The sequence below is a fragment of the Ursus americanus genome, chromosome 25, assembly GCF_024610735.1.
Source record: "Ursus americanus isolate L20-20 chromosome 25, mUrsAme1.1.p, whole genome shotgun sequence".
Taxonomy (NCBI): domain Eukaryota; kingdom Metazoa; phylum Chordata; class Mammalia; order Carnivora; family Ursidae; genus Ursus; species Ursus americanus.
Genome location: NC_142151.1, coordinates 29,194,498 through 29,208,083, shown reverse-complemented (window position 1 = coordinate 29,208,083; position 13,586 = coordinate 29,194,498). Strand labels below are relative to the sequence as shown.

The following is a 13,586-nucleotide window of genomic DNA, read 5'->3' as shown; positions in this document are numbered from 1 at the left end:
ATATCTCAAATAAGTAGAATTACACAATATCTGACTTTTTGTGACTAGCTTATTTCACTCGACATAAGTGAACTCAGTGAACCAACATGGTTCATCCATGTTGCAGCATGTGTCAGAATTTCCTCCCTTTTTAAGGTTGAATAATATTCAGTGTGTGTATATATACCACATTTTGTTTATCTACTGATGGACTCTTGAGTTGTTTTCACCTCTTAGCCACTGTGAATAATGCTATTAAAAACATTGATGTGCAAATGTCTTTTTAAGTTTCTTCTTTCTGTTCTTTTGGACATATACCCAGAAGTGGAATTTTACAAGTTCTTAATACCTAGTTGCTGCCAAAGACACTTTGGTTTTCTATGTTAATCATATAGATGCGCTTTTAATCGCTCCAGTATATCCCATTATATAACTAGCTGTAACTGTTATAATCAGATCCCTTTTGCTAGATATTTGGGATATTACAAATAGTTTACTGTTATAAATGACACTTTATACATAAAACATTATGTACTTATGTTTTTGTATACTTAAGATGATGAATTCCTAGAATCGGAATTGCTGGGTCAAATGATCTGTATATTTTTAAGTTTTTGATAGATACTGCCAAGTAGAAAGCTCTAACAACTTACAAAACTACTTTTTTCTCCACACCTTTGCTGTGATTTTCTTTTTAAATCTTTGTGAACATGATAAGCAAAATGTGGCTCATTTTTCACCCATTGAATTTTTGAGGTTGAATTTTTTTTTACGTTGATTTGGATTTGTATTCTGTGTTTTGTAATGTCTTTGTGAGCTTTAGGCAATTTTTGTTGCTATTATAGTAGTTTATTATGAAAACAGTCACTGTGGGGGCAAGGGGACAAACAAGTACATTTAGGTTGGCTCAAGTGAGGTGTAGTGCAGCTTCTTCACATCAGTGCCATACTTGCTGATGTCAAGGGTCAAGTTCTCTATCGTTAGAAAACTTGTTATCCTAGCTCTTGCTTCGGGAGCTTCCAGAGGCTGTGCCCTTCATTTTGAAGTACTATAGGGCATTGTTGGCAATATCTGAGATGAATTTCTGGAGCCAGAGAGATGAGCTGAATTATGCTTGCACTGGAGGCTTCAAAGCCAGCATCAGGGGGTGACCAGTCACAGCACCCAGGATTGTGGGTATGTAATCTTCTAGCCATATTACGATGTTAATCAAAGGTGTGCTGGCCACCACCAGCCTCATGCCTCCATTGGCAACACTTTGCAGTATGCAAATGCCATTAGACATGTCCTCCTCCTCAAACACTGAGCCACCAGCCAACACTGGAGCTGCCTTGTACCACTACCAGTCCTGTGCTCCCTACCGCAGGTGTAGCTGCAGACCCATAAGCTGTCCTGGCGGGGCTGACCTGGTTCTCACAATGATGCTGGTTAGACAGGGTCTGAAATGGTGGAGGCAGGGCCGTCACAGGGTCTGCATATAAGCGACTGCTAGGCAAATTTTTGACAGTATATTCTGTATAATGTGGTAAATCATAATTTTTTTAGTGTCTAAATAGTTTTACTTTACATGCCTTAGATATTAACGTATTAATTTCTTAATACACATTTATTGACCACTCACTATACCAAGTACTGGAAATTTTTTTTTTTTAAGATTTTATTTATTTATTTGACAGAGAGAGACCACGAGAGCGGGAACACAAGCCGGGGGAGTGGGAGTGGGAGAAGCAGGCTTCCTGCTGAGCAGGGAGCCCAATGCGGGGCTCAATCCCAGACTCTGGGATCATGACCTGAGCTGAAGGCAGATGCTCAACGACTGAGCCACCCAGGCGCCCCCCATGTACTGGAAATTCTGAGATTAAACATACCGTCATTGCTCTCTGGCAGATGATGGTATAGTAAGGAAAAAGTGGAACTTAGCCAAGCTCTGAAAGGGGAAGGGACCTTCTAGACAGAGAAAAAGTGTATACAAAAGTACAGAAACCTGTGAATACATGTTAGATTTAGTGAATGAATTACAGGCAGATGATTTGACTGTATACGGGGTGGTGGTAAGAAATGAGGCAGGAAAGGACCAAGTCAAGAAGAGCCTCATATGCCATGCTGAGGCATATCTTAAATATGAAAATATTGTCTTTTACACATTCATCACTTTGAGTATCAAACAAATGATTTTCCTAAAATTAAATTTTTTAAAACATACTTAAGAAAGCTCTTTTATTTCTTGATTCAGTTAAAAAGGATGTTCTTGTTTCTGCTAAATAATTGCATTATAAAAAAGGATGTAGCATTTCAACCAGTCTTGAAGAGAACACAGAACTGGAAAGAATAGACATAGAATACCCAAGCAAGTGGGAGAATTGTGCTGAAGGAAATACAAACCATGTATATCAGTCTTTCAATATAGAGTATAAGAGGGGAAAGTGTATAATTTATTTTCACTCTCCATGTGCAAGTTTCCCATAATCAAAGCAAGAAAATAGCCCAAGGTGCTACTTGCCATTACTTGAAGAATTTGTTTTCTCTGAGATTCAACATTTTTCCCCACCAGCAGTTAAAAAAAGTAGCCAAGCTGGGGCGCCTGGGTGACTCAGTTGGTTAAACATCTCTGCCTTCAGCTCGGGTCCTGGGATCAAGCCCCATATCTGTCTTTCTGCTAAGTGAGGAGCCTGCTTCTCCCTCTCCCTCTGCCTGCCCCTTTGCCTGCTTGTGCTCTCTCTCTCTCTCTGTGTCAAATAAATAAATAAAATCTTAAAAAAGAAAATGTAGCCACGGTTCTAGAGATTTGATTTGACTGCTTAAAACCCTGGATATTTCAGCCTAGGTCCAGTCAGGAAACAGATTAAACCACATCTGTAATTCAGACAGAGGAATGTAATAAGAATTATTAAGCTATAACAGAAAGTAACTATAAAGACATGAAGAAAACTCTAACAGGTACCCAAGGAAGGACAAACTTGGAAGGGTGGCCGGTTTCCCAAGGCTGAGGTTCATATCACTGAAGAAAATGCGGTTGCAGCCCATTGGATGGTGGAGAAATTCAGTGAGTTGCCTGGTCCAGAGCTGATCCTTAGTCGCTGGGCAAGGGGAGACAAACCTCTGAGGTTCAAGTGAGCTGTGGCTGGTGAGTGGGCACACAGAAATTGTCAGGACACCACTGTGGGTGTGAGATCTGAGTGTACAATATCCATGTTAGGGGGACCGTGGGAAGGTGACCACCGGTCCAATCAGTGAGGCACATGGCTGGGGAAGTGTACCCACCAGATGTCTTCATATAACCACACCACTGATCAACCATGCACCAGGAGCGAGAACAAACAAAATGCTGCAGGTGTACACTGGAAACAAGAAGAGAGGCTCCTTCCTCCTGCGGTGTCTCTGCATCGCCTTCTACTGGTAAAGCTTAGTGCTCACCGCAAAACAGAATGCTTAGTTTAGTCCATTATCATAGACCATGTGCTGAGTGAATTTGGACCTGAGAGGCAATAAATATGTAACTGGCACAGGATCAGACTGCTTATAGTCTTGAGCCTTTCAACTGTGTCTGGCTTACAATTGAGAAAAAAAAATACTAAAGTGGCCCCGACATCTAGGAACCAATCTAGTTCTCAAGCTAGGGCTCACTGTTATTGCATCCTTCTGATCTGATGCTCACAACTGAGCCATGTTGTTCTATAGAATATAAATAGTCTAACAGGAACCTCCACTTCAAGCAAGATCACTGTGCACCTCACAAAATACCAGACATCCTCTTCTCTCGCTGAATTGTAACTGCTGCTTCACTTCCTCACCAGATACAGTCCTAGCCCCACCTTAATCTGCCTTCCCTATAGATCAGGTTTATTGAGGCACCCTGTCATAGAATTGCCTTGATTTGTGACAGTATCTAATCCAAAGCAAGTCTCTACTTTCTTATACCCTCCCTAAAATTATCCAGTCCCAGGCCAAATCTCTGTCTCTAAACCCTCTTATGAAGACATTGCACAGATCCCCAAGATGTGTGCGCTCCCTCTCCATAAGGAGTAGTAAACCCAACTTGTTCACATACAGATGTGTTCCTGGGGTGTTTGACTGAAGAGCACTGATAGAATAAATGATTACTAGTTCTTAACCAAGTGGATCTTCTCATTCCTCCCTTTCCTTAAAAGAATTATTCTTTTTTTTTTTTTTTAAGATTTGTTTATTTTTAGAGAGAGTGCATGCTTGTACACACATGCAAGCGGGGAAGGGGAGTTGCGACGACGGGCAAAGGGAGAGAATCTTTCAAGCAAACTACCTGCTGAGCGAGAAGTCCAGGACCCATGAGATCTAACCAAGAATGGGACACTTAACCGATGGAGCCACCCAGGCACCCCTTAAAAACATTATTCTTGGGGTGCCTGCGTGGCTCAGTCATAAGCATCTGCCTTTGGCTCAGGTCATGATCTCAGGGTCCTGGGATCAAGTCCCACATCAGGCTCCCTGCTCGGCGAGGAGTCAGCTTCTCCCTCCCTCTCTGCCCCTGACTCGTTCTCTCTCAACAAAATAAATAAAATCCTTTAAAAAAAAAAAAATTATTCTTAGGGGTGCCTGGTGGCTCCGTGGATTAAGCGGCTGCCTTTGGCTCAGGTCATGATCTCAGCACCACCCCCCTCACCCCCCACCCCCTATCAGGCTCCCTGCTCAGTGGGGAGCCTGCTTCTCCCTCTCCCTCTGCCCCTCCCCCTGCTTGTGTGCCAGTGCTCTCTCTCTCTCTTTCTCTCAAATAGGTAAAATCTTTAAAAAAAGAAACATTATTCTTGGGGTGCCTGGGTAGCGCAGTCGTTAGGCGTCTGCCTTCGGCTCAGGGCGTGATCCCGGCGTTCCGGGTTCGAGTTCCGCATCGGGCTCGTCCACTGGGAGCCTGCTTCTTCCTCTCCCACTCCCCCTGCTTGTGTTCCCTCTCTTGCTGGCTGGCCATCTCTGTCAAAGGAAGAAAGAGAAAGAATCTTAAAAAAAAAAAAGAAAGAAAGAAAGAAACGTTATTCTTATGTAAGGTATTCATAAGTCGGAAATGGGTAAGGGATTGGAAGAAGAATATGCCCCTACATTAAATTACTTACGGACATTTAAGTAGTATTTTCTCCCATTTAATGTTGTGCAAAAACTGTAATTCTTTTTTAAAACCTAGATTTTAGTGTTATTGCTTTTTTTTTCCCTAAAGAAACTAGTTAAATTAGAAACATTGACTTTTTTAAAGTAAGTGATTGTCTTAGAAAACTAATCTTCAACAATACCAAAAAAACCCCTGATAATAGTTTATTTTTATAACTTTTCACGACAATAAAACTCTGTAGAAACCCGCAGTAAAACTAAAGCAATTTTTATTTATTTTATTTTTTAAAAGTTGTTATTAAGTAATCTCTACACCCAATGTGGGTCTCAAGCTCACTATCCCAAGATGAAGAGTCGCATGCCCTTCTGACTAAGCCAGGCAGGCACCCCAACTAATAGCAGTTTTTGAAAGTTAGCAGATAAACACCAGAACAATCAAGTTATTTTTCTAATAGCCCATCTACATAGTACATACTGTACATTTTGAATACAGTCAGATTGTAAAATTTGTAAATAAGATGACTGTGAAGTTAATTTTTTCTTTCTTTTAATTTTTCTTTTTCTTCTTTTTTTTCCCCCCTTTCTCTTAATTTTTAAATGAGCTCTGTTTTCCTCAAACCTCAGGAGTGACATGTGGAATACATCTTCCTGGTAGAGCAACAATGTGCTTTATTCTCTAGTCACTTCCAAAAAATTGTGGAGGCTTCCTGAGAGTCCTTTTTCTGCTCTGAAGGGCCTTGGAAACCCTGCATTATATTTCACTATTAAAATCTTTACATTTTTAATATAAAGCAGGAAAAAAATGTTTAAATCTGATTATTTCTAAACAGTAGTTCTGATCCCTACACAGTCTACTTAAACATAGTTAGAATGAGTCACTTCTAAAAATTCTCTGTGTAACGGACAGTATCCATGGCTTAGTAAATGAATATTTGAATTTTCTTTATAAGTGGGCATGCAGATAATTAACTGAATATATGAATATCCAAGAAATGTGATTTTTGAGTGCAGTTTCTTGTCTGAGTAGTTACCATTTTCTCCTACTGAAAAATTAGTTCTTTAGTCTCTTGTGGACAAAATCTAATCAATTATCTATTTAAATTGTGGTTATCCAGCAAAATTATGTAGTCTTACTGAACTAATTCATTTATTTGTTACAATATTTGTAGAGGGTTGCCTGAGTGGCTCATTCAGTTAAGCATCTGCCTTCAGCTCAGGTCACGATCTCAGGGTCCTGGGATCGGGCCCCACTGTTACGCTCCGGCTCTGCACCCAGCGAGGAGCCTGCTTCCCCTCTCCCTTTGCCCCTCACCCCTGCTCGTCCTCTCTCTCTCAAATAAATAAAATCTTTTAAAAAATATTTTTTGAACATCTATTGTATGTCAGATCTGAGATAAGGTGCCAAAGTTAGAAAAATAAATAAGACTCCAACCCTTGGTTGAAATGGGTGGCCAACAAAAGAGAATCTTAAAGACATTTCCCTGAATTTGGCCTTTTCATAGTTTATCTGCAGGCCTTCCTACCCCTTCTTTTTTTGTGTTTTGTTAGGACTTATTACAATAAGAGGGGAAAATTACAACATTCAATAGCATCATTAAATTTGGTCAGTAACAGCACTTAGGTGACTCAGTCGGTTAAGCGTCCAACTCTTGATTTTGGCTTAGGTCATGATCTCAGGGTCATGAGTTCGAGCCCCACGTCAAGCTTCATGCTCAGCAGGGAGTCTGCTTGAGATTCTCTCTCCATCTCCTTCTGCCCCTTCCCCTGCACATATGCTTGTGCGTGCTCCCTCTCTCTCTCTCAAAAATAAATTGGGGGGTGGGTCAGTAAATTTTGATCAGCACTGCTATAAACTAGGCCCTGTGCTTTATAGGCAAAACAAGATAAAATGGGTACCACTCTGTCCTTACTGAGCCCACAGTAGAGAAAAAAAGCCCACAGGGCATGTGCCATTATGGAGTCCTGTTACAGTTGAGAGCTACAGTTAGTAGGGACATTCAGTAGATTTCAGGGGTTTCAAGTCAGCTGCCCACCCCTACCCCTGTGATGAAAGACCCCCATCTCCCATAGCTCAAACATCTGCGTCTTGACTAGCAAAGTGCTAGGTAGCTGATCATCTGATCTCCTTTGACCACCCTGTCTCCACAGAGTACCAGCAGTCTCCACCCAGCTTCTCTGGGCCCCAGCTGGTGTGTATGTGTGTTTGTGTGTTGATGTGTGTCCATGTCCCCACCTGAGGTGATTGGGTCAGCTGTTTGTTCATATGTCTGACCCCTGCCCCTAGGGGCCACCTGGTGTTTGTGTTTTAAAAGTATTCCTATAAACAGGTTTTCACCTAAAACTTAAATCTTTTTTTTTTTTTTAAGAATTTTTTTTTAAGTAATCTCTATACCTAACGTGGGCTCAAATCTACAACCCCAAGATCAAGAGTCACCTGCTCTACCAACTGAGCGGGCCAGGCACCCCATAAAATTTAAGTCTTAATAGTGAATCACATAAGGAAACTTCGAAGTGTACTTGGTTATGGATAGCTGATGACTCATTACCAAAATCCCACTGTAGACTATTAAAGTAGTTGTAAACAAATTATAAAACAACACAAGAAAGATTTTTAAGCAGAAAACATCCTGTTTATGCTTGGTCAGGTGTTCTTTGGGTTGATGTGAACCAAATAGCATCTGATCATTTTCTTTAAACCTTTTCTAAAAGACTGCCACAAAATGTTACTCCTCCAGATTTTACTGTTTTTGTGCAGAGTGAATTCTGTGAGAGCAAAATTACAAGTCCATAATATCCTTTCTCTTCAATTCTCAAATCCAAAAAATTTCAGAAAATCAAAGATTCTTTTTGTAACTGATTTATTGAAAAAGCAGACCTGAACCAGATGACCCTATTTAAATTCTTTATCTGTTCTATTGGGGCACTCATAAAGTTCGCTGCAGAAATATTACAGATATTTCTAGATATTTCATGTATATGGTATATGCAGAATATTACCTTTTTTTTTTTATTTATTTGAGAGACTGAGTGAGAAAGAGAGCATGAGAGGGGGGAGGAGCAGAAGGAGAGAGAGAAGCAGACTCCCTGCTGAGCAGGGAGCGCTACTCAGAGCTCAGGACTTGATCCCGTGACTCCAGGATCACGACCTGAGTTGAAGGCAGATGCTTGCTTTACCGAATGAGCCATCCAGGTGCCCCACAATATTACCTTTTAAAAAAAAAAAGTGAATTCTAAACACATCTGCCTCCAAAGGTTTAAATGAGGATTATAGACAATGGATGTATAAAGCACCCCCATGGCAGAGTGGTTTAAGAGGGCACTTTATTTGTGACTGTGTGAAGTAATGGATGTTAACAAAACTTACTGAGGTAATCATTTTGCAATATATACATATATCAAATCATTATATCATACTCCTAAAACTAATATAATGTTGTATGTCAATTATATCGCAATAAAATGGGGAGGACACTTTAATATTGTAAGCAGTTTGTAGTTTTGATTAATTCATGTGAAGAAAACAAAAGCAAAAATCAACCTTTAGTTTTCAGGTAACTTTCCCTTTGTTTCTAGATTTGATAGTTATGCAGTTGGGGGTTAAATATAGAAGTATGATTATGAATGCATATATCTGTTTGATTTCATATACCTACAAAATGAAGGCTAAAATAAATATAATCAGGATAACCATAGGCCATAACCATGATCATAATATACAAGAAAAAAAAGAGCCTCTGAATTGGGGATTAGATTGATATCCATGTATACAAAAAGTGATCAGTAGCAATATCCTTGTACATTTTCAATGGGAGACATGCCAAGAGCAATTTTATTAGTTCTTGTTTCCTCCACATTTTAAGGGAATGTAAACTTAAATACGGGTGATTTCAGAAGCAAGAATAAGATAATGTTTCCCACCTACTCATACCTCCCTTAGTACCATTCAGGTGAAACCATTGAACTCTTTAATTATGATACTGGGATAGAACTGACCTATTTTCTGCATGATCATAAAGAAACATTTATTACAACAACATTTTTTTCTGGAAATTAGTATTTTCAAGCTTAATGCAGTGATTATGTTTTTATTTGGATTCTTCTCCTCCTTTTTTCCTTGTTCTGTACAGATTATCAGCGCTTGATGACTGTGGCGGAAGGCATCACCACACTTTTGTTCCCATTTCAGTGGCAGCATGTTTATGTGCCCATCCTCCCTGCTTCTCTGCTACATTTTCTTGATGCTCCTGTCCCTTATCTGATGGGCCTTCAGTCAAAAGAAGGAACTGACCGTTCTAAACTAGAACTTCCTCAAGAGGTAAAACTTATAATGAGTGATAAAGCATTTGCTGTTTGTTGATTTAGGTCAAGGCCACTTTATTATTAGACAGCATTATCTTTGTCCAAACTGTGTCTCTGACCGTCCTGAATCTCCCAAGTAGGACTAGGGTGGAGCCTGAGCTGTGGAGCACAGATCCTGACTTCTGAGGGTTACCATGACTAGCATGGTTCAAACAGGACAGTGGCAAATTTTCACAGCTATAAATTTGTGAAGATGAACAACAGTAGATGGTCTAGTTGCTTTATTATTCTAATAACATTTAATTTCTTCTTCCCCCATTCATGTTATAAATTCTGCTTTTAAACAATATAGCCCAGGTTTTCCCATCATTAAAATCTTTAAAGTCATTGTATTAATTGAGATGAGTTTGTTTCTTGACTTCCATCAAATGAAAAGTTACATCTCTCAGCAGTCTATGGATAATAGAAATATCAAATACTTTGATATTCTGTTTTCAGACCTAAAGCTAGTTACCAACTTTTTCTAAATGCCAACTTGACTGGTGTTTGAGATAAAAATTCTAACCCTTAGCTTTTAGACCACCTTAAGGTTACTATTCTTTCTGTGTTGTGTTTTCAGATGTTGTTTAAGAAAAAAATAGGAATTCTTGAAGCATTTTGAATCTGTTTTTTTGGCTGTCATTAATGGTACTCAGAATTGGAATGTAAAACCTTTGAAATGAAATATTGATGAGGGTGCCATGGCCTATTACAAAACATTAAGTAGTTAACTACTTTATATTATTAGCTATTTAATTAGCACCTTTCTTAATAAAATCTTTCATGCTGTGCTTTCCTTTTATTTGTTCTTATTTCCCATAGAGGTTCTTGTTTTAATAAGTGAATTTAAAATAACACACTAAGCCACAGCCATTGTACCCGGTAATGATTCCTGTAATCATCCATTGCTTACTTCATTCCAATGAATGTTTCCCTACCAAAATTAACATTTTTGTTCAGGGGAAAATAGCTTGATTCAGATCATATAAGATATGTATGTAAGCTGTCTTGCTCTTTTTGAGCTTATGCATGTTCTCTGCTTTTGCCTCCCCATTATATCTCTTTTCTCTATTACCTGAACTCTCTTGTTTTCTCTTTTATTAGATTAATCTAACTAGATTAATCTAAGTATCTTGTTGGTTCAAAGAAAAAATCCTTTAAATTTTCAAGGAAAAAGAATAGCCAAATCTATTTTAAATGCAATTGAAGTTTAAGAACTTAAATAAAATCTTTAAAAGAAAAAAAAAAAAGAACTTAAATAGTGACATGTTTTAGTTTCCTGTTGAGTATCTGGTCTATTTGTATATTAATCAAATGATATTTTATAAGACAATATGTTTAGGTGTATAAATATTATCTTTCTGTTTTTGTATGAGTTATAATTGTTGAGAGTTTTTAAATGCCACCTGGATATTTTTGTAGTGGGGAAGTCTTTTTCTCTCCATATCTGCATGTATTCTCTGGCTCTAAAGATAAACAAACTTCAAAATTCTGAATGCTCTTGCAGCAATGTCTGTGATTTTCTAATTTTTTACTCATTAAATCAACACTCTTTCATAAATGTCCATGCCCGTCTATTCAGAGAGTAGAATAACAGGAAATAACCTGGGTCAGCTCTTAGCATTTTCCTCTAAAATAACGATGTACTAACATATATTTTCTATACAGAAGCACTGCTATTTTCACAGCTGACCCAGGTTATTTCCTGTTATTCTACTCTCTGAATAGACGGGCATGTCCAGTTATGAAAGAGTGTTGATTTAATGAGTAAAAAATTAGAAAATCACAGACATAGCTGCAAGAGCGTTCAGAATTTTGAAGTTTATTTATCTTGAGAATTCACACAGGTCACTTTGTGCTGGTAGCCTTTTACAATGAGATGAAATAATCTACTTCTCATAATTTTGGAGAAGTAAGTATAAAAATAGCCATTTAAAAAAGTGATTTAAATATATTCACTCATAATATTCACCTCCTCCCTCCTTTCCCTGAAAACTGTAAAATAAAATAATAGCTAAAAATAGTGACAGGGGAAAAAAAACAGTGACAGGGTTTCTTAGAATAGTTATGAAAATGATAAGTTTACAAAATGATTATTTTAAGAAGGTATGATTTTAGTTGTTAGCTAACTAATGTAAGTACATAGACTTATAATTAACCACCCACTGACTTTCCCCGTAGTTCTAAAATGATAGGCACAGGTGGCCACTTTGTTATATTGTTTTTTGGGGGCTGGGGTGGGGAGAGTGATGGTAGAAGAATATAGTATTGAAGGTGAATTGCAGAGAATGGTACCTCACTTTCTCCCATTCTTGCTCATCTTTACAGTAAATGGTGGGCAAAAAATCAAAAAACTAAATTAGAATTGCTTTTCCACTTTCTTTTTGTTGTATCTTACCCTGAGATTCTATAAGAATATTTTATTCTTATATTCTATATTACATAGAATATATAAACTATAAGAATATTTTATTGTTTATTTTTTCTATGGGAATATATTAAGTATTCTCCTCTGGCTTACCCTTTGCCAGTTTAACTTCAGCCATTGAGAATATATCCCTTACTGAGCATGGAGAGAGCTGCCCTGGCCTCACATTCCTGGATACCTCTTCCTCCTGTGTACATTTTTGGGGTACCACAAAATGGCTACCTCCTTGAGCCTTATTCATTCATTCACCAGACAGTTGTCTCATACACTGCCAGTGTAGGATTCTTTAGGACATTAAGATAAATGATATAATGTCTGCTTTCCAAAATAAGTCATTTACAAATATTAAAAACAGGTTAAAAAAATAAGAGGAATGAATGAGCTAAGCATATATGCAGAGGAAATCCGAATGCCTTTAGGGTAGAGACATAGGAAAGCTTCATGGCAGAAGAAATGATTAAACGTCAAGTCTTTGTTGCCTTTCTTTTGAGGGAATGTTTTTCTTTTTTTTTTTTTCAAGATTTTATTTATATATTTGACAGAGAAAGAGAGGGGGAGACCATAAGCAGTGGAGGAAGCAGAGGCAAAGGGAGAAGCAGGCTTCCTGCTGAGCAGGGAGCCCAACGTGGGGCTCAATCCGAGGATCCGAGGATCATGACCTGAGCCGAAGGCAGACGCTTAACCCACTGAACCACCCAGGCGCCCCATGTTTTTCATTTTTAGCTAGAAGTGATAACTTACCGTAAATGTGTGAGCAGCATTGATCAGCTAAGATATAGAAATACTTAGTCCTAAAACAATGTAAAACTGAGAGTTAGGTGTATTTTTTATTGTGTATATAAAATTTCTTGAGCTCTTCTGATAATAATTTTTAGTTTAATGGTATTAAAATTTAAAAAATGACTTATCCGAATACCCTGTCGTATGGAGTTCTTCTTCGTTTTAGAAAAAAGGCTTTTTGGTTTTTCTTCATTAAGTCTTCATAACACAAGTTAATTCTGTTTTCACTTTGTGGTAATCAGATCCCCAACTTGGGCGCATCTAAGCAGTCATAGGGAGGGTATGAGAGAATCACGGGAACAGGAAGACAGGCCAGTAGTGCGGGAATGTCCACCTTGCCCTACCCTTTCAGCTCAGCAGTGACTGTATGAGCATAGCGAGCTCTAAAATTTCCCAGATGAAGCATTTTCTCTTTTCATAGAAGAAGGATAGAAAAGGATAGCAGGAAGGCATTAATGGAGGAGACAGTGCAAAATGTGTGGTGGGAGTTGGTTGGCTAACATTTAGATTAGCAAGTGAGTAAATTTTTTTCTTCCATTTTTAAAGTTACTGAATCATCCATTTGAATTATAGTGACCTACTTTCTCCCCCTAAGCCTTTCAACACATCCTGCTTTCTAGAGACTAGAGATAGGTATATAAAGATGTGGATTTAAAGAAAGCTGTAGGCAGCAATACTGTCTTCAGCAAGGTTTGACTTCATCTCTTATTTTAGAGGAAATTACTGATGTTGGAGATGAGGAAAAAAATCTTTTAAGCCACTAGGCTGTTTGAGGATGTTTATCTGGAACAGGTGTCAGGAAGTTGCCTAACTTTTTGGGCCTCAGTTTCTTCATCTGTAAAATTAAAGAGTTGGATTCAGAGATTACTTCAGGCTTGAGAGGAATTTTTGATTCTCTGTTTTTAGATAGGGGGAAGTCTTGAGTTTTGATTGAGCTAAATATAGAAATTTGTACTTTTGTGCATTAGCACTTGACATAAAGAGCAGG

The 13,586-nt window shown here is 38.3% G+C and overlaps 1 protein-coding gene across 5 annotated transcripts in view; it reads left to right on the top strand.

Annotated features, from left to right (window-relative positions):
• Positions 1-13,586, top strand: part of DENND5B (DENN domain containing 5B) — a 186,329-nt gene that overhangs the window by 107,835 nt on the left and 64,908 nt on the right. For all 5 annotated transcript variants that reach the window (XR_006782314.2, XM_087855756.1, XM_087855755.1 and 2 more), the window contains one exon: positions 9,180-9,367. Coding sequence is in view for 4 of the 5 variants with exons in the window: in XM_087855756.1 (XP_087711882.1) it covers positions 9,180-9,367 (188 nt within the window). In the remaining variant the exon portion in view is untranslated. The remainder of the gene's footprint in view (positions 1-9,179; positions 9,368-13,586) is intronic.